Source organism: Olea europaea, unplaced genomic scaffold, assembly GCF_002742605.1.
Source record: "Olea europaea var. sylvestris unplaced genomic scaffold, O_europaea_v1 scaffold2303, whole genome shotgun sequence".
Lineage (NCBI taxonomy): Eukaryota > Viridiplantae > Streptophyta > Magnoliopsida > Lamiales > Oleaceae > Olea > Olea europaea.
The window spans coordinates 59551-82615 of record NW_019241121.1 but is presented as its reverse complement, the minus strand read 5'-3'; the positions used below and the strand labels follow the sequence as shown (position 1 = coordinate 82615).

The 23065-nt window shown below is 31.2% G+C and overlaps 2 protein-coding genes across 2 annotated transcripts; both read right to left on the bottom strand.

The window, feature by feature from the left end:
- Positions 1-421: 421 nt before the first annotated feature.
- Positions 422-3714, bottom strand: LOC111381424 (plastid division protein PDV2-like). The gene is made up of 2 exons (XM_023005205.1): positions 3326-3714; positions 422-1146 (listed from the first exon to the last, which is right to left on the bottom strand). Exons 1-2 carry the CDS (start codon positions 3545-3547, stop codon positions 508-510), a joined length of 861 nt encoding a protein of 286 aa, XP_022860973.1. The 5' UTR covers positions 3548-3714; the 3' UTR covers positions 422-507.
- Positions 3715-5223: 1509 nt separating this feature from the next.
- On the bottom strand, positions 5224-7443 carry LOC111381425. Its single transcript, XM_023005206.1, has 6 exons — positions 7216-7443; positions 6892-7031; positions 6505-6704; positions 6260-6373; positions 5655-6077; positions 5224-5562 (listed from the first exon to the last, which is right to left on the bottom strand). Exons 3-6 carry the CDS (start codon positions 6580-6582, stop codon positions 5224-5226), a joined length of 954 nt encoding a protein of 317 aa, XP_022860974.1. The 5' UTR covers positions 6583-6704; positions 6892-7031; positions 7216-7443.
- Positions 7444-23065: the final 15622 nt, after the last annotated feature.

Below are 23065 nucleotides of genomic sequence, written 5' to 3'. Positions count from 1 at the left end.
ATTGGCGATGATTTACAACTGGAACTAAACAAAATACCTTCAAGGAGTACAAGCACACGAGTACCAGATAGTGTGTTATGAATGGAAAGCAGATTCTTGTTTGAATTGTTAATCCCTTTAATTGGATCAGAGCTTGAAATGGAAAATCTTTAAATTTCCAAAAATTCAAATTCAGATTAGTCCTAGTAACAACTTATAATTCAATCTCAATTTCTACATTAATCGAGAAAGTTTTCCACAAGAACCTGTAATCGAGATTCAAGAATTGAGTTGATGACCGTCTCTTTCATAACTAAACAATTAGTTTCAGCAGAATCAAGAAATTTTTTGACACGAACCTGTAATCCATGTTTCTATTCGAGGATTGAGTTCAGTTACCATCCATTTCATAACTAACCAATCCTATCTTCGACACGTCTTATAAAGAAATCTTAGTTTCAACAGTAATCAAGAAAGTTTATAACGCTAAAAAAAAAAAAGAGCAGTTCGACATACATAAATAACATTTCATCCACAACCATAGTTCACATCTGGTATTGAGACACTGGACTCGAATGGAATTTCGACCCTCTCCTTAACAACACACCTCATTTCACCATTTTCCAACACTGGGACCTTCCCAGGTGGACATTTGACGGCTGTATCCTCATCATTGTTCCGTCGAAGTTGAAATATGTCCAAAATCCTGAAATGATTACCCCGTTTTCTTACACTTGGCTCAAAACCAGCCAGATTCAAGATGGAGATTACTCCGATAATAGTCAGTGCTGCTTTGGCAGCTGTACCAACTAATACACTTGCCCCTTTTAATAGACTCCTCGACTCATTAGGCGTCTGGGTTCTCTCTGATTTGTAGATATCTCTTGGCCTAACCCTTATTGACTCGTTTTGAGAAAACTTGTGAGTGGAGAGGAAGGATGAGAGATGGCCATTATCTGAAACTAGGGAATGAGAAGGCCGTCTTGGATATGGAGGAAGGAGGAGATCATTGCTTTCCTCTGTTTCACTAGCAAATGAAATAGCCTCATGTATAACGTCCAAGTTCGTGCCTTCATATTCCTTTAGCTCCTTGAGTAACTTTTTCTGGCTGTACTCGATCTCAGCCAAGGCCGCTTCTTTTTCATACCATTGCTGCTGCTGAAGTGCCTAATGAACATAATAAAGAAAGCTTTAACACTGCTATTCAGATAAGGGAAAAAAAACAGAGAAGGTATATGATAACCATCAAATTGGTAGAGCATACAAGCAAAATATTTACTACAATCAGCAAGAGAAAGTTTTTTGAGTCAACTCAAGCCGTGATTTTCTTTGGATTGAGCTATCTTAAGCTCGAGCGCCGTGGAATACTGATTTGATCCAATTGAGTAAACTGGCTCAGATATCATCAATTTAATCATCATTAACTTAATGTGGTGAAAATGAGTGTAGGAAAAATCTCTTTTTCAATTAAGTTTTATCAAACAAGAGCTTAATATTTTGTACTAGACCAAATATTCTACGAAGGCTCAAGATCAAGACCAAATATTTTTCAAATAACTGGCATGCTTTTTTTTCCCTTTTTTTAATGACCGTATGTGTCCAGACCAACTTATACATACCTCGACTAATCCACAGGGCAAATAACTGGCAAGCTCAACTCGTTTACATCCTTACGTACCTAATAACGTGGATGTCCAAGGGTCAAAGTTAATGAAGTTATGGTCACATGAACTTCAATAATTAGCTACAGATAGTCAAGATAGCTTTGCAGATTTGGGTTGTAGCATCGTGAAACATCCTTGTCATGTGCACACATGACACTAAGCCAGTTGGATGATACTCAGAGCCATATCCCATATGAATTGAAGCTAAACCCCATTGAGAATTTGTTATAAAGAAAATTTCAGAATAGGGAGTAGATTAGAGCACTGTCTCGAGTTCTTGAGGGGAGGATTTTATTTGTGTTCTGTCAACATATGCATCATAACTATTTAATTTTCATTTTCAGTTTGATACATGATTCAATAATAGACAAAGTAGCACAAAATCCACTGGCAACAATATCTAGCCATTATTCACCAATTAAGACAATTTCAAAATTTCATGTACCAATACAAATTCGTTTACTCTAGAAAGATTTCATTAAAATGATGAATCTTTCTTTTCTTCATACAAACATTATGTACAAATCTTCATAAACTACTTATATTCATCACAAAAGGACTCAATTTGATTAACTTCCTCAACAATTTAAATTAGTTGCACAAATTGCCCGCAATTGATAATTAGACAGAATTTACACTTGGCTCTCATTCCAATTCAACGCACTTGAATCTTACACTTCATTTCAATTTACAAATAGCTAGGAATTATGTTAGTAAACTTTATTTAAAACTATCTCAAAGTTCATTTTTGGTTAAAAAAACACCAAAACAAGCTTTTAAGGATCCTCAAACATATCTGTCGCACATTCACTGCATTTTAAAGATTTTCCTGGCTACCATTGAATTATTTCATTGTTATCCCACATTCACCATTAACTGCAACTTGTTCAGATGTTTCAAATCCTCCTACATTATATATGTGGTTACATGAACCATCAGAAGAAAAAGGGCACCAGCAAGGAAACCCCATCGTCCACCAATTGAAATTCGAATAGTCGAAAGTGCTTTACGTTGTTACAAATTTTGACCAACCTTTTATGGAACATTTGAAGGAGATTTTATTGACACGAAAGATAGAGACATTAGAAAATGTCCTGAGGTACAATGTTCGGAAATATTGTTGCTGATTAGTCCAAACAATGTCAATTGACTATATAAGGCAATCTGCCTTGGTGAAGTTAGGAATTGTAGTAATATCGAATAGTATGAGTACCTATATTTTCAGACACCATGACTTCGCCATTGGCCAGTGTGTCTACTAAATCCCTCCTAGTTTATTTTCTAAAGACTTCAGCAATTTCACTGTAGACGTTGCATTTTCTAATTTTACAGAGGCATCATATAGCCTTCACTTATTTATCTGCATATTAATACATTATTTACCATAAAAGAAAGGAAAATGTAACATCTTTCCTACATATCCAGGCCCCAAATTGAATAAATGTTCACCTTTTGCAATATAAGAAAATACCTGAATTATTATTAGCCCTGATAAAGCATTAGGCCCCTCTAGGAACTACCCATTGATCCTAAACCCTAGAGTTAGGAAATTAATCTCGATTCATTCAATAACAAGAACCCATATGAAATTTCAAGATTAGGGATTTCTTGAAAAACCCTAAAAACGTCGTCGCAAAATATATAGCTAAATTCAAGATTTAGTTAGAAAATCAAGAAAGAACCTGCAAAGAAGATAGTTGAGCTTCAAGGGATTCAAGGGCATCTCGAATATCGAGTAGACACTCTGTTTCTTCATCCTCGTTTTCCTGACTTTCTGCATCCGGGTTATCATTTTCTTTAACTCCTTTTTCAACATTAGCAGAAGCTTTGTGAATGCAATTGATGATCTTGGACCTCAATTCTGAGGTTCTTGCCAACACTAGCCCTATTCTATCTTCATCCATCTTAATCCTCTCTCAGTGTTTGTTGTGTGTGTAATTTTTGTTTCAATTGAATCTTGATAGGTTAGGGAAATGTTTGAAAGTTGCTGCAAAGAAAGGCCAAAACAATTTGATTGCAACAGTTGTGCAGAGGCTAAAAAGAGCCAAAACAATTTGATCTTTTTTTCTTTCTCATGGTTTACATCCTTACGTACCTAATAACGTGGATGTCCAAGGGTCAAAGTTAATGAAGTCATGGTCACATGAACTTCAATAATTAGCTACAGATAGTCAAGATAGCTTTGCAGATTTGGGTTGTAGCATCGTGAAACATCCTTGTCATGTGCACACATGACACTAAGCCAGTTGGATGATACTCAGAGCCATATCCCATATGAATTGAAGCTAAACCCCATTGAGAATTTGTTATAAAGAAAATTTCAGAATAGGGAGTAGATTAGAGCACTGTCTCGAGTTCTTGAGGGGAGGATTTTATTTGTGTTCTGTCAACATATGCATCATAACTATTTAATTTTCATTTTCAGTTTGATACATGATTCAATAATAGACAAAGTAGCACAAAATCCACTGGCAACAATATCTAGCCATTATTCACCAATTAAGACAATTTCAAAATTTCATGTACCAATACAAATTCGTTTACTCTAGAAAGATTTCATTAAAATGATGAATCTTTCTTTTCTTCATACAAACATTATGTACAAATCTTCATAAACTACTTATATTCATCACAAAAGGACTCAATTTGATTAACTTCCTCAACAATTTAAATTAGTTGCACAAATTGCCCGCAATTGATAATTAGACAGAATTTACACTTGGCTCTCATTCCAATTCAACGCACTTGAATCTTACACTTCATTTCAATTTACAAATAGCTAGGAATTATGTTAGTAAACTTTATTTAAAACTATCTCAAAGTTCATTTTTGGTTAAAAAAACACCAAAACAAGCTTTTAAGGATCCTCAAACATATCTGTCGCACATTCACTGCATTTTAAAGATTTTCCTGGCTACCATTGAATTATTTCATTGTTATCCCACATTCACCATTAACTGCAACTTGTTCAGATGTTTCAAATCCTCCTACATTATATATGTGGTTACATGAACCATCAGAAGAAAAAGGGCACCAGCAAGGAAACCCCATCGTCCACCAATTGAAATTCGAATAGTCGAAAGTGCTTTACGTTGTTACAAATTTTGACCAACCTTTTATGGGACATTTGAAGGAGATTTTATCGACACGAAAGATAGAGACATTAGAAAATGTCCTGAGGTACAATGCTCGGAAATATTGTTGCTGATTAGTCCAAACAATGTCAATTGACTATATAAGGCAATCTGCCTCGGTGAAGTTAGGAATTGTAGTAATATCGAATAGTATGAGTACCTATATTTTCAGACACCATGACTTCGCCATTGGCCAGTGTGTCTACTAAATCCCTCCTAGTTTATTTTCTAAAGACTTCAGCAATTTCACTGTAGACGTTGCATTTTCTAATTTTACAGAGGCATCATATAGCCTTCACTTATTTATCTGCATATTAATACATTATTTACCATAAAAGAAAGGAAAATGTAACATCTTTCCTACATATCCAGGCCCCAAATTGAACAAATGTTCACCTTTTGCAATATAAGAAAATACCTGAATTATTATTAGCCCTGATAAAGCATTAGGCCCTTCTTTGGCTATTTCTAAGAATGCGTCGAACTTCAACCATTGCGAAGAAAGGTCCGGAAAATTCTTTAGACGCTCCAATATAGAAAGGACTATTCATCCATGTATTTTCTTCACATTGCCTTGGAGAAAATTTACTCACTGGGGATGAATGTGAAATGGCTGAACTGAATTCATGATTGATCAAAGGTGAGTCAGAGAGATGAAAATATATAGTTGAGATGCACTTAATCATCTCCTCGGAAAGCCAATTAGGTGTTTCTCGAGCACGGTCAGGAAAACCGGAACCTAGTTGCTCTGCCAAACTGGCACTCGAGGTCGAGCCCTTAGCCCTCTGGAAAAAGCCACAACAATACACAATTTAATAGTCTTAACTAAATTTCATCGTTTAAAAGTCACTTTTAAGCTACTTTTCTTTGCCAATACCTCCAACATCGACAAAGGTAAAGAATGATACAAGTCTACAGCTTCAGAAACAGTTTGAGACGGAGAAGTTCTGTAAGCACAAGTCGAACGCTGAGATAGTGATGATTGGCTTCTGCCTATACCAGTATCAACCAGTGTTTCTGCTCCCAAAATGTCATTGCATTTCACATGTAAATTGTCTATTGAATCTTGAGGTGGCACAAACGATACTGAATTTTCTTTCACTGATGTTAAACCCGGTTTGGAAAACTCTGGTAACTTCCTTATAAGAGTTTCTACATTTGCGTTTTCTCGTTCATCCATTGTAGGAAAGGTCGATAACCTTTTGGATAACTCTCTCCTATACAATGATATAAGATATTTCTCTAAGTATGCAACTTCCATTTCCAAAACAGCAATTTCCTTTATGAGATCACCAGCAGTCTGCACACAAGCAAGAGTAACGAGCAATATTTAAGCAAGAGCAATTTAAGTAAAGAAGAAAAGAAGCACGCGAAAGTAGTTCAGTTGATTTCATTTTTCAACTCTCTTAAGTACATTATTATAAGCTAATATTGAGTTTCTCGTGTTAAGCTAACACCATAAAGAAAGAACTAAAAGAACACCTGGTTAAGTGATTTATTTGTTGGATCGTCCGAGAGAGGTTGGAAATTCATTGCTTTCTCGAGAGCTGTTCTTACTACAATTTGGTCCTCCAGTTGTCTCTGAAGCTGTATAATCTACAAAAGAATGAGCAAGGCATCACAAACCAGTTATAAATGTTCTGATTGGATAAAAAGCATCTTATACTGATAGGTGATTATTATAGTTATCCAAATAAGCTGCACAACACAAAAAGTAACAAGGTTACCTCTTCTTTCAAAAAAAATTGAGCCTCGCTCGGGGGCAGTTGTCTCTTCTTGGCTTCAATGTTTTTCAAATGCCCCATTGCAAGATTTGAGAAAACTTTCAACTCAATACGGTTACTCTGAACTTGATTAATTAAATTTTCACCAAAACAAATGGGTAAGAAGCCTTGCAAATGCTGAACTTTTCTTCCTCAGTTCTGGCCTGGTTTAATCAATATAAGTCGAAATCCAGACTTTTTTAAGCTAAACAATTTATTGACCTAGACAAGTTGCACTTCAAAGCTCCCGTTTTAACTCAACGAGATATTACAAAAGTTTTCTCTATCCTGGGAAAACTAACACTACAATAAGGAGCATATATGAAACTTACAAATGGAAAAGAAACATACCTTTATTAGGTCTTGAAATGTTCAATTCCGTGTATTGTAATAATTTCAAATGATGCAAATTCCTTCATAAATATAGAAGCCCAACAAAAATCTGTGACCCCATTTGTGAAATTTCTCTGGAACAACATTAAATGCATGAACTGCATATCCAACAGAAAGAAACAAGGGTTCAAACAGAATAAAAAACAGTGTATAAGAAAGGTCCAAGAAACATTAAATTTGGTAACAAAAAGAAATATGCTGCTGCATCCTCCGTTTCTGAGAAATAAATGGTACATTTCAGTAAAAGACAGAGAGACAATTCACGCACATAGACACACTTACATGAATTCTTGGAAAGCTGAAACAGAATCTATCTTTGTAATGACCAAATTGGTTCAAAACTGATATTCTCAATTTGAAATACAGTAACTTAATCTTTTATAGGTACTCACACCACTCCATACCCTAATTTATAGCAAGTCTCAAGCCATGTAATTGTTTACACTGACACAACATACATGTTATGCATTGGATTGCGTGAAACTTAATTATATTGTACACTTATTTTCTTCTCGGTGATGGATCGAGAGTTAGTGAGCATAAGATAACGTTTTGGTTTAATATTATCCTTGTAATAAAAGGCTTACTGTTTTTTTTTGACTGGTGGGTCAGCAATGGCACCTTTGGTGTGTCTTTTGGAATGTAAGTTCAAGACTTTTTTGTGCATTAAAAGAAGTAAATTAGTTGGGGGGACTTGGCTTTACATTCAAGCAAGTCCATGGGCATTTAATGACTGGGTATAGAAAAGGTGACTCTCTGTATATATATCCAAAGCAAAGGGTGCAGGGAATATTTGGGGTCATTTATCTTACCTTTGTAATATTACACGATATTCTAACCAAAATAAAGGTCGTCCCAAATTATGATTCTTGGGATTAGTGATGCCATAGGAAAGTTGAACATTAAAGTTTCTTTTAATGATTCAACTAAATTAATGTTGTAAAACTTTTGGTGATTAAAAATTAGCTAATCATAAGTGTAAGTCTTAGGCCGAATCCCATCTATCAAAGAGAGAAGAAAGAATGGATCTTGTAGGATTCTCAAGAACTTCTTTGATTTCCTCCAAAAGGGTGTGATTTGTCTATTTCTCACGTTCAATAGTTGGGACATTGAGGAATATTCAAAAAGACATTTTGGACCTCCTCTTGCTAGAAATCGTACAATTTCATCTCTAACGCATCCCATTTTCCATAATATAATTTCCGCCGCCAGTCATGTAAAAACGGATTCATCTCAAAATGCTAGATAGATCAAACAAATAATTCGTCAATACTGTTAACTACGGTGATTAACGAACCAATCGTGCATTGAATGGTTGCATAAAGTTGGGAAAAAAGGTAGTTTACATTGGGGTTTAAATTACCTAAAAAGGGCTGAAAGTTGAAGGTCAAAACAAAAGCAAACAGGAAAGGTTCAAAGTGAGATTACATCTCCTCGTGTGTGCTTTGCCACTGCTAAATCCTTCCTTATCTATACAAAAATCAGAAGATCAAAAAGGTTCAACATTTTGTCAGTCACAGCTCACAAAAAGTTTAGTAAAGGAGATTTTTTAACTTTTTCAAAAGACTTTAGTGCTAATGCCTAATTGCAAGCCAAGAAGACCATATTCTTGTTAAAGTTCAAATACTTTCAACTTATATTTGCCTCTGTCAACTCATAAATATTGTATATTGTTTATAAGACACCAATATGAAAAGGTGCACCCAATACAGGAAAAAGTTTTAATATCTTTTCGGTGCCCATAAAAAATTTACTATCAAAATGAGATTTTGTAACGGCTACTAAGTTTGAGTGTTGCATTGCTTATTAAGGCATAACTTGCAAGTTTATAATTTACATTGAATATATTTGACGTACTTGTAGTAATGATATTAGAGAACTAGCTCCGTCTTGGGCAATTCTTGATGCAGAAGAAATGACTTAAAGAGAGATTGATTGTAACGACTACTTCTGAGTCTCATATTGCTCATGAAAAGGTATTATACCTATTAATTATTATATGAAAACTCTCTCCGTATCAATCAATTTCGATTGCGTATTCAACGAAATGCTTATATATAAAACATGAAATAGCACACTTTTTAATTTAGTGACATAAAATAAAATGCTTGACTTGATAGAGTTCATGTAATTTTGTCATTGTTGGGAGATGAATCAATAGGAAGTCAGTTTTGGTATATCGATGAATTTTAATTAGTAAATAATTGATTATGATTAGCATTAATGTTCAAAAGAATCTGACAGACATACTATCTTAAAATTTAATGCATAGATTACTTCGAATTAATTGGATTGCATACACCAAGCCATTGGAATCAGTGTGCAAGAGATTTTTTATTTATTCTATCGCGATGAAAATTAATTGATTTTTGTGCATATTTTTTTATAAAGAAATAAAAAATAAAATCAAATAAACTTTATAGAAAGTCAAACAACATCAGAAAAATAACATATTTAATTCAATTCTGCTTCAAATAAATAAAATTAAAAAATCCACAAAAAGACACCAGAGCGAACTTTCCAAAGGCATTACAGTCAACGAAGTCAATGCCCGGGATGGGGAATCGACGAAGCTCTTTAATTCAGAAAATTATTTTTCTAATAATTATTTTTTAAAAATAAAGAAATACCAATTGGGCTGATGGGCCGAATACCCCAAATTAAACTGACTAAAATAGGCCGACGTAAATCATGGCCCAATAAGGACTTGTATGTACCAAAATGGAGAAAATTCATAAGCCCAAGTTTATATAACCGTTGATATCAGCAGTACACAACAAAGAATCAACTACATAACAATAGCATAATAAAATAATTAATTTAAAATTTAAAATCAGAATAATATGCTATGTCCTAGAACTTGTTTTCTGGTGCAATTGATTGATCTTCATAAATATAGGAATCCCAATAAAAGATTATGTACAAGATATCAATTTCCAAGTAATTGAGAATTTTACATATGCATGAACTAAAGAGCTTTTAGTTTTTGCTTTCTCTCTCTTCTATTAATGTTAACTAGATAAAATTAGAATCTAACTTCCACAAAAGAGAAAGGAAAAAGTTGAAAATTCAAGTATTAACTGGGGAAACTAAACCCCTAGCACATTGCAAATTTGTATATCGAACATCATACACTGCCACTTCAAAGGATATGCGTTTGTTTGACATAGCTCATTTGAATCGTTTTTTCTCAAACTCATTTTCAATCAGTCATTCTCCAAATAAAATATTTTTTCACAAGGACTCATAACTTTATCATACTTTCTAATCACCCATTCTTTTAAAAAATAATAATAAAAAAAATTCACTTCAAATAATCTCTCTCAAACTAACACTAAATCCTTTTCTTCAAATACTTAAATCTTTATACGAATAAGATTGTCATGAAAATTTTAATTTTAGAACAGCATATTACTCAAGAATGTCCCTTAGTAAAAATTCAAATTAGAGAAATATTAGTGTATGTTTGATTGTAAGCATAGAACTTGCATGGAAATTATTCATTAAATGTATTCGATAAATTTAATTCTTACCTAGAAGATGACATACTTGTAGATCTTTTATTGGTGGATGGATGAGATAGAAAGAGATTGAGTGGGTGAATTGCCTGAAGACAATATATATATATATATATCAATCAAGCACCCCAAAAGTAAGAATTTAAATAGAAAAATGATAATTTTCATGAAAATTAAAGTCAATCAAACACACCCCTAATGTTTTAGATAACTCAATTGCACAAGTAAATTTGGAAAGTCTCTACCTCTATATCAATTCAATGAAATTTTTATAAATTCTACTTACACTTATCCATATTCTTGTTGGATCTTGTGCTCATGTAGTATACTTTGCTATGATAAAATAATAATTTATAATAAATAAATCGTGATTTTATTTATTTATTATTGAGCATAAAAAATCAAAGTGCCTATAATCACTTGTAATAATATAAGTTGAGTACTTAAGTTGAGAAATATAGTATAACACAACTTATATTTTGATCATAAATAATTTATACAAAGCCAATGTCTAAGAGTTGACACCTGGCATTGTATTAGAATGTTGTAGTATTTATCGATTCACTATTCGAAATTGCGTTTGTTTTTATAGTAGAAATAATTAAAGGTGACACTAGTACACTTGTTGTCGAATTTAATTCTATAGCATGAAGAAGAATTAGATTTCACTTGATTGTCGTGTATTTCATCTAAACCCCTTGACAGAGTTATGTATATCCTTTCGTGATTTTAATTATTTTTTGATTCATCAATGGATGAGATTAACTTGATTAGTCAAATACCTCGACGAGTTGAGAGCTTGAGAATAAACGAAGTAGAGAACATGAATTCTTATTGGAAATTGTCACTATGAAAAATGGAAAGAGTGACTACTTGAGTATTTTCTATTGAATTGTTAAATTTTGGAAGTTTGTGATCCAAAAAGTTGAAAGTTCATGATTCAAAAGTAATTCAAGAATTGACCATTGATTTTAGGTAAAAATTTGAATCCTTCTATTTTTAATATAACACTAGTCTGCGTCTCGTGCGTTACACGAATTTTGTATTTATTTTGGTTTTATTAGCGTAAAATTTATAGATTGTACAAAAAGTATTTGGAAATAAGAAATGTTTGTTTGATTATCATCTTTTGGTCGACTGTATATTTTATGTCATGATAATTTATTTTTACTTTTATAAATAAGTATAATGAATGTTGTGATTGTATATATGTCAACGATAATTTATTTTTAATTATTTATTGTATTTTTTTGTTTAATGTAGATGAAAATATTTTTTTTATCTGATATTGCTAATAAGTTGTAAATTGAATTTTGCAAAATGCTTTTCTTTAGCAACTTCGATTCGAGAGGCTATACTTGTAGTTCAAAAATAACACATGCAGTTGTAAATTGAAAGAGAATATCTACATACAAAAATATTTAAATAACAAACTATGGTTCGCACGTAAAATAACTTAAAGTGGCACTTATTGGATGACCAACGCCCTTGTTGGTGTAAGAATTAGAATCCTAATAGCAGGCCTATTTTTCGGACGATACAACAATCACTCCAAAGTTGGTAGGGCAAAAGAATTTGAAAAAAAAAAGTTTAAATAAATTTTATTCAAAAGAGAAAAGAATTAAAAAGAAATTTAAATAAATTGATAAAAAAACCAATTATTTATAAAGTAATTTTTTTAATTTTAATTAAATAATATTTATATATTCTTCATTTAATTTTCATAACTTTATTTTATTTTTTACTTCTAAATAATTTTAAACGAATTTTTTTATTTATATAAGTAATTTTTACATATTTTAGAAATATTTTTTGTTAATATGTTTATTTTTAAATTTTTTTTTTTAACTAAAAGTGATTTTTGAAAAATTAAGTTTTATTTGGAAGAGAAAAGAATTAAAAAGAAAAAAATAATTGATTTTTTTTAAGAAGAAAACGCATTTGTTAACACATACGTTTAATTTCCGTTTAACTATTTTTGATATTGATTTAGATCATTTGATGTCTCTACGATATAGTTCTCAAAATGAGTTTCGAGATGTAAAAATTTATCAATTCGACTATCATACAATCGTCGATGAATTTTTAAACTTAGCTTGTTATCGAAAATTTCAAAATAGTAATAAAATAATTGATTTTTTTAAGAAAAATGACTTATGCGTATTTTTTAACACATACGTTTAATATCTGTTTAACTATTTTTGATATCTATTTAGATCATTCGATATCGCTACGATATAATTCTCAAAATGAGTTTCGAGAGAATGTAAAACATTTATCGATTCGACTATCATACAATCGTGGATGAATTTTTAAAGTTAGCTTGTTTTCGAAAATTTCGAAATATAGTTTGAAAATGCCTACTTTGACCTCCCATAATATTTGCTATGATTAATCGTTTCACGCACCGTTAACTACGTGCAATACTATGCCGTGAGTACTTCAAAACGATGTTAAGAATGTAATATTTCGATTTCGTTTGATATCCCGTAATTAGCTTGAAAATGAACAGAAAAATATAAGTAAAAAAAAAATTTCATTTCTCTCTGTTTGGTCTCCGTGCACGAAGACCCATGCACGGATACATCCTCTTTTTTTCTTCTTTTTTAAATAAAAGCTAATACATCTTTATACTATATAAACTAACTAAAATGATATATATATATATATATATATATATTTTTTTTTTTTTTTTTTTTTTTTTTTACAACTTGAAGCAAATTTTTTACTATGTAAATAAATATACTTAAAACTTTGAGTTAATATTTAATCTAAAGTAATATTTAGACAAATTTAATTTAAACAATTCAATATTACTATAAAATTAAATATTGTTTGAAATTATTAGATATATCCAACTACGGTGATATAATTTTTTTTTTTTTTTTTAGTTTTCTATATCTATAATAATGTAAAAAAAATTAAAAAAGTCCATGCACTCTATACATGGAGGAACGCGTCGTTTTTTGCTCCCCACTTGAAAAAAAATGAAATTTTAAATAATTGAAAAAAAATTTACGCCATACCACATAATTTTTTTGAGCAAAATGATGTATTGAGAAAAATGTTGCGAAAAAATAATAAATAGTAATAAAAAATTGATTTTTTAAAGAAAAAACGACTTATGTGCATTTTTTAACACATACATTTAATGTCCGTTTAATTATTTTCGATATTTATTTACATCATTAGATGTCTCTATGATATAGTTCTCAAAATGAGTTTCGAGATAATATAAAACATTTATGATTCGTACAATCGTCGATGAATTTTTAAAGTTAGTTTGTTATCGAAAATTTTGAAATAGTAATAAAATAATTGATTTTTTAAAGAAAAACGACTTATGCGTATTTTTTAACACATACGTTTAATGTCAGTTTAACTATTTTTTATTTTTTTAAAAATATTTGTGTTGTTTACATTATAAATTTTTTTTTTAATTTAAAATTTTTTTCTCTTAATAATTCCAAATAGAAACTTAGATTTGAGAAAAAAAATTTCTGTATAGTTTTACGTTATAAATAATAATTTTTTCAATTTAGAATTCTTTTTAAATCTTTTCTTAATTTTTTATTATTAATCAGTATTTTTTAATAGTTTGAGATAAAATTTAATTTTCTAGTAATAATTTAATATATAAAATGATGAAAAAAAACATATTCATTCCGTGCATGGAGAAAAAAAATTCCGTCATACCACATAATTTTTTTTGAGCAAAATAATGTATTGAGAAAATTGCTGCAAAAAAATAATAAATAGTAATAAAATAATTGATTTTTTTTAAGAAAAACGACGTATACGCATTTTAACACATATGTTCAATCTCCGTTTAACTATTTTCGATATTTATTTAGATCATCTGATATCTCTACGATATAGTTCTCAAAATGAGTTTCGAGAGAATGTAAAATATTTATCAATTCGACTATCGTACAATTGTCGACGAATTTTTAAAGTTAACTTATTATCGAAAATTTCGAAATAGTAATATTATGCGTATTTTTTAACACATATGTTTAATGTCCGTTTAACTATTTTCGATATCTATTTAGATCATTCGATATCTCTACGATATAGCTCTCAAAATGAGTTTCGAGAGAATGTAAAACATTTATCGATTTGACTATCATACAATCTTCGATGAATTTTTAAAATTAACTTGTCAGCGAAAATTTCTAAATATAGTTTGAAAACGCTTACTTTGACGTCCCATGACATTTGCTACAATTGACCGTTTCACGCACCGTTAACGACGTGCAATACTATGCCGCGAGTACTTCAAAATGATATTAAGAATGTAATATTTCGACTTCGTTTAATATCTCATAATGAGCCTGAAAATGAATACAAAAATATAAGTTTAAAAAAAAAATCCACGGAGACCATGGTTCTCCGTGCACGGAGCCTTTAGGTCTTTGTGCACGTAAAGGCTCCGTGCACGTAGTCTTCCTAATTTTTTTTTTTTTTGCTTTGTAGTTTTACGTTATAATTTTTTTTCAATTTAAAATTATCTTTAATTCTTTTCTTTTCAAATTTTTTACCTACAAGTAATATGTTGTAAAAAAAATTATATCGTATATTATCTCTATCTTTTTTTTTATACAAAAGTAATTTTTTTCTTATATCCCTACTATATATATCTATATCGTAGTGGGGAATGAATGAAAATTGCGTGTTGCAGTAAATTTGGAGGTAGTGTATAATAAAATAAAATATATATCAAACAAACGGCGTCGTTTTTGGCCCCCAATTGAAAAAAAAAACAAAACAAAAATGCTACAGTAAAGATGGATCAAGACACTGTTGCTTTCTACAGTGCCCTCACATTCCCTTTTTTTATATAGTAGGGATAGGGATAAACGTGAACATCTAAACCATATTGTTTATTGAATTAAAGAATTTTTTTTTATTTCTAGGTAATTCTGCTTCCGTATTCCAATAGTTCCAAATGATCGTCGAGCTCAAGTTAGATTGTTGATGATGACTAGCTAGTTAATGTTTTATAGGGCCAAAGATCATTAGACAAAAATGTATATGCTGATGTACAATTCTCAAGAGAGCTGAGAATTTCCACAGCCCACCTTCAAAATCTATTTATCAAACCATATTGTATTAAAATTCTCTTCTTTGAAAGGGAAATTATTACGTACAACAGCAAATAAGAGGAACTACAGAAGCATCGGGTTTTATGTGTTGAAGAATGAGGTGACGGAAATGAGAGTAATCTTTGAAACATTCAAAAACTAATGTTCTTCAGCAAACCTCAGGTCCCCGAAATTTATTTAAATTGATTTCAAAACACATAATATTTTACAACTTTTTGCTATATCATCATAGTTTAGCTTCTATCAAGTGATTGTCATCATAGTTTAGTGTAAAATGTGCTTGCATGCTTATAACTGAGTTTCAAGTAGTGATACTTACTTGAAATCACAAAATCGAGGTTGAATTATTTGCCTTTGATTCGCTTGCTTTACACACCATCTTGCACTCGCCTCTTGGTCAGAAATTCGATCACAATGGAAGGAATTTGATAGCCACAATTCAAGAGCCTAATTTGAGATATTATCTTCCAAAAATCAAGCCTTCATCTTCATTTCCTTTTACCCCTTGAATAAAACCCGAATTCTTTTTGTTCTTTCTTCAGAAGGATGAATAATGGAAGTTGATGGGAGTTATTGGAGGTGGGGAGGTTAACTTTTAAATTCAATTTTTTAACTCCTCCCTCCAAAACTCATTTCCATACAAATCGGGTTGGCTCAACCCACATGGGTGACCCATTTTCTTCCAACATCTCCCACTTGCACATGATCGATTCTAATATAATATCAATTATATTAATCTCAACATCTCCAAGTTCATACAGGTAAATGGATCGTGCGACCAGCGAGTTAATTTAAGAGCACACAACACTATACACCTGTTAGGGATATATAGCAGCTCTAGAAGAGGATTTATATCTCGCTATACCCTAGACATATTTTTTAACACCAGTTCGAGTATTTCTGACCCCTCAATTCATTTTAGAACATACTCAAGTTTCTCATTTATATTGTATTCATAATTGTGTCACAAAACTCAAATAATTAACACAATTGTCTGACCGGTGAATACAAGTTAGGTGTTAGTTAAATAGTCTTCCTTTCCTACTTGAATCCCTTTATTTCAAGCCAGCTACTTTCTTAGACATGCCCCATCAAATCGAATCAATCATAGTTATTGGCAACATGCTAAAGTAGCAACATTGAAATAAAATTTTGAAAAAAAGTCAAAAGTCATAAGGGTATATATAAGTGAGGTCAAATGTGCCTCAGAGACTTACGCAATGAAGAAGCATGGATCAATTCTTTCATTTCTCATTGGTCGTTAAAGCACACGTGGTATGGAACACGTGTTACGATATTTTCTCCCTTTCTTAGGACATATGTCTAATCTTGCAAATTAAATACATCGTATAAATTATAGTTCAGATATATCTCGATATCTAACTTGAGTTCTCCTTATATTCATTCCTCTAAGCATTCTCAAATCAAGAACTCGATTTGGCTACTAAACGTGTTTAATGGATACAAAAATCCATTCTGATTACTTGTTGTAATCTCATCTTGATACCTTAACAAGGCGACTGGATCATGTATACAACACGATCACTATCAAGGCCACAGGTTCATGTACACAACATGATCATTTTGTCTCATCTCAGCACATCTCAAAACGTCTGAGGCGATTGTTCATGTGAGTGAGCCAATCTCAACCCATTCGACATACTTTATATGTGCATACAAATCATCTATCTCATAATCCCAACATTAGATTACACATGAACTCAAAATTGTTCATCTATGGGCACATAAAACTCAACCTAGAGTTTCTCTGATACACCAAGTATCATATTCTACGAAATTCTAGAGATTCCATATTATCAACAAATATATCTCTAGACATTTTCAGAGTATGATGATTACATATAATCATTTACGTAGATATATCACAAAGACAATTTCTTTGCTAATGTCTCCCACAGAATTACCATTAATTGTTTGGTTCCATCTTGATACTTGAGATCTTAACATATAAGATAATTACGTAACTATCATGGATCTAATATTCTCAATTAGTATCATTAGATGCTCAATACATCCATACCAAACAATTTCTTTGGCTGCCAAGATATACATTACAACATATGCTTCTTGCTACTCTATATAGGAAAAACGCACAAATCAAAAAACTAATTATGCTCGACTAACTCTTATTTTTAGTCAACAATTATATATCTATTCCAATCACAAGTTATTTGTTTGACAACGAAATAGAATAACTGACAGTAGCACCCTTCAGGTATCAAAATGCATTTTCTAAAGATAATATTGATAGCTACTGATTAGATCCATAGCATGACCATTATTAGGAAAAGTATGTATCATAGTATACTTTTATCTCCTAACTTTTAATCGTACTAGATATAGTTCTTTAGATATTTCTTTGTGCACTTACAAAATTTTTGGACATTTATGAAAACTTATATGGTCATAATTGCAATTCCACATGAGCATTTCTAGTATAAAACTCTTATGATGGAGCAAGACCATACAAAAAGTATTCTTAGCACAAATCATACAATTTGCTAAACCCATGTCTTTTATCTCAAAAATTGACGACAATCATTTCAAAATGGTCTCTATACATTCCTTATCATATTTAGCCAATCCAATGTCATCAATATCAACATTAGAATTACAACCTACCATCAGACCTTTTATACAAATATAGTAATTTTCGTCCATATGAAGAAATTCTTGTACGAGATTTAACCATGTTAAAAACTCAAGTACGACTGTCGAGATGACTGTATTTGGTCATGCGTGTAACTGTAAGTTACCACAATACAAAAAAAAAGCCTTTAACATAAAATCCAGAAGTCGATTCATGTTGATATCTTTAATCATTTCTCAATTGAGAATAAAAATACACTCTCTAAGTCGGTTTAGTGTAACTCTAAATTTAAACATACTATTACGGCTAGCATTGATGTACAGAAGCGAACTCCATCGTTATGAAAAACTTTATCCAACTCAATACACTCATATTGAGTATAACTTTTTTCAAAAATAAGCTTTATCTATCAAAAACTCATTAGTCTTCCACTTAAATTTCAAGAGTCTGAATGTTCTCAGTAAACATAGTGTCTGAATAGAACTTTTACCATATCTCAAATTTGGTCGAAATTCTATACTCTATATATATACTTCCATCACTTTTCTCAAACTTCATCTTCTGATTTTTATTTTTATTTTTAACCAAGAATCATTGGCATTAAATAGTTCTTAGATCAACTCGGAACCAAGAATCATTAAATTAGATAGTTCTTGGATGACTCCCACTCGAATAGATATCTCCCATCAGAACCAAAAGTTATTGATATTAAATGATTCTTAGCTCCCACTCGAAATTAAGTATCATTGAAATTAGATAGTTCTTAGATGACTCCCACTCAAATAGATAGGTCCAACACAGAAACAAATTACTCCCACTTGAATAAGAAGTTTGAATATTCACTTATATATTCAAAACTGATTCATCAATACATATAATATCAATTTCAACGATGTTGTCCAATCTTTTCTCTCTTACTGAAAAATATGTCAAAAGTCACTTCTTTTGACTCGATATCGATCCAAAATTTTACTTAAGTACCTTTTTAGATTACATGTATATCATCGAGACACATCTAGTTCTCAATAGACTCATGTTCCTACACTCATTATCGAGAACATATATAGTCCATTAAGTGTCTATAATAACCCATATTCGGTTATTTACGTGTCCAAAACTATTGAGAGAACTCCATTAATTGATATGTTATAGTTAGCCAACGCTCTTTCCAAAAACAAATACATAAGTTGTACTACATATCTTGAATTGCATATCTTGAACCTCATCAATCATCATATTCAGCAATATTTCATTCTTTCAATCCAATACACCATATAATTATTGGACATTAAAGAATAGCCAATTCAATAAGAGTTCCTCTCATTACATAGATCATTGATATCTCGTGATAGAGAGTCACATTGTCAAACAGTTCTTAAAATCTTCACTTCCATAATCTGATTTTCTACTCGACTTCATAAAAGTCTAAATTAATACAATATCTTCAACTTAAGAAAATCAGTCTCACAACTTAAGTGCATGAATCCATCTATAAATGTAATAAAAAGTAAAGTTCCATTTCTATCTCTCTTGATCATGGTCTACAAAGAAATTTGGATGGATTTATTCTATGGAAGTTCAGCTCTTACAGCTTTGAATGGTTTTCTCAACTTCAAACCTCAAACTATTGCACAAATATCCAAAACCATAATAAACATCACCACTATGAGTACGAACAGAACTACCACGTACAAGTTCAATTAAGAGACCCCTCTTAAAAGAACAATAATTGAGATCAAATTTAGTGGAGTCTTTGATACTATCTCAATATCAAGTAGGATGTCAGTTTCTCTACTTTGTAACACTAAGTTGCAATATCAGTCATATAAACCTCCACTTCATCTTCATTATTTGTACATATCTATTTCGTTTCAAGTCAAATACTCGACAATAGACTAATATACTTCTTGATTCATATGAAGTGGGTTTTTAACCCTTGAATCCATTATCTGCACAAGATAAGATCCAATTTGTATAATGTTGACACGTAAACAACACTAAGAGGAATATATTCAAGTGCAATATCCTTTAGCTTAACCGCTTTCGAGCTAAGAGATTCAAACCATATAGTTGAAGCACTTGAACCTCTATAACATTGATCCTCTATCAAAACCACTTTCATTCACTTACTATCTGAAATTCTTCTTGGTCCCTTTACTAGCCTCCCACATCCATCCCGCATTTGTTCTAGCTCATTCAATGCTTAAGATTCAAAGTCTTATGCAAGTTAGAACATTACTACACAAGCATGTACTCGAGAGTTAGCAACATCAAGTCACAATAAAAAAATTGACACTTCTATTTGTAAGACACAATGACTTTTCAAAATTTCATATATTAAGAAGAGACTAGTTTGAACTTACTACTCATCTAAAATTAATGTGACCAAAGAAAATGTCAACACTATGCCAACCACCAACTAAGTCACATTTGAGAAAAAGATTATTTATAACAGAACTTTGCTGTAAAAGGAAAGATTATCAGGGTTTAGAGGTGAATGACAATTACACCCCTGTAGCCCTAGAAATAATTATTATTGTATCTCTAATTCTACCATATAAATACAGGGCTTTGATTCTTAATAAAACACACAAATCTATTGACTTCTCTTTGTTCTCTTCTCTTTTCTTGAATTTTATAACACGTTATCAGCACGATAACTTAATTTTTCAAAGTTTAGTGAAGGTAATAAATTTTATAGGCATGAATATTTATCACGTGTACCAAAATTAATTTGGTAGTATGTGAATTCTATTTATACATACGCATTAACTTGTGCTTCGTCCCATTCAAATCTAATGTGTTTCATGGTACCAATCATAAATTGGAGGCCCTTTTGTCCACTACAATTGCATTAATTTCTACCTCTTAATTTTACTTCTTGGTTATGTTGCAGTCAATTGCATGGATTTCTGTAAATCCATTTATTTAAATCATATTCAGGCGTTGCAATCATTAGATGCATAAGAATTTGACTTTAATCCATGTTTTCACGTGTGGCACAACCTCTTGTTTTCAATTTTCGAATACGACTTTGAGTTAATTTAGGTTAATTTGCACAGTAACAACTTGTACTTTGCTTTATGAGTATATGAATTATTAAATATTATTTACTGTGTAACAAGTGTAGCATTAGATGTATTAATTTATGTAATTCTTTCTTTAATTTTTTTATGGATGTAAAATATATGTTTATGGTGAAAAATAACTTTAAAGCATATCTTTTCAAGATTTTTTTTGTAATACATGTTTGGTAATTAATTGTAAAATATAAATTCATATCCAATCTATTTGGTAATTATTTTTTATTTGTATGGTAATTAATATTCTTTAACTTAATTAAATATTTGTGTTGTTCTATCATAAATTTTAAATTAATATTCTATCATGTTGTTGCTCCTGAAATAGCACAATATTATAATTAATATTTTAGAAAAGTATTAATCGAAGATCTATCTATTATAAATAGTTTGTTGATACTCATGAAGTAGCACAATATTATAATTAATATTCTTGAAAAATATTATTTGCTCCTAAAGAGCATAAATTATATTTTTTGATATTCCAGAAGAATATTGACGTATTAATATTGAAGAAATAATAATAAAATACAACGTGCTCCTGAAGTAGCATAGTTTCGAAGAATATATTATTTTAATGTTTATCCCTGAAGAAAAATACGTAATTTATGTCATGTTAATATTGACTACCTGTTTAATTATTACATGAAGTTTAATCATATTCTTCGAAACTAATTATATTTTCTTTTACTTTATTGTGTAGTTAATAAAATGGCAAATATCACAAAACTTGAGTTTGTTGCACTTGACATCTCTGGCAAAAATTATTTATCATGGGTATTTGATGCTCATATCTATCGTCTCACAAGGTTTGGGAGAGACAATAAAAGAAAGAAATAAAGACTCCCTGCAGGATCGTGCAAAAGCACTCATCTTCCTTCGTCATCATTTTCACGATGGATTGAAAATTGAATATCTTACTGAGAAAGATCCACAGGTTCTTTGAAAAAAATTAACTGAAAGATTTGATCATCAAAGGACTATAGTCCTCCCCAAAACCCGTTATGAGTAAATGCACCTTTGTTTGCAAGATTTCAAAACTGTTAGCGAGTACAATTCTAAATTGTTCATAATATGTTCAAAATTGACATTGTGTGGAGAAAAAATCACTGATGAAAATATGTTGAAGAAAACTTTTTCCATCTTTCACGCTTCGAATGTGCTCTTGCAGCAGCAATATCACGAGCGTGGTTTCAAGAAGTACTCAGAACTTATATCTTGCCTGTTTGTTGCTAAACATAATAATGAACTGCTGATGAAAAATCATGGGTTACGTCCAACTAGTTCTGTACCATTGCCCGAAACAAATGGTACTGCATTGTCTAAAGCAAATGCAATATCAAGACAAGGATGTGGATGTGGATGTGGACATGGACGTGGACGTGGACGTGAACGTGGACGTGGATGTGAACGTGGACGTGGATTTGGACGTGAACGTGGACGCGGACGTGCACGTGGAGTAAACCATGGACGAAATAATCAACAAAGTTATCAACAACAAGACAACAATTTCAAAAGATACAAAGTAAATGAAAGTAGCACACCGAAAAAGGTACATGAAAAAAGTTGTTTTAGATGTGAAATGAAAGGACATTGGACACGTACCTGTCGTACGGTAAAACACCTTGTGGATCTCTACCAAAAATCAATTAAGGAAAAGGGAAAAGGAAAAGTGGAGACAAATTTTGCTGACTATGATGGTCCAATTGATATGACTCATTTGGATGTCTTCGATTTCTTTGCTGATCCAAATAGAAATATTGACCATTTGATTGGGGGTAGTGTGATGGAAGATATAGATTAGTTTTTTTTTTTTTT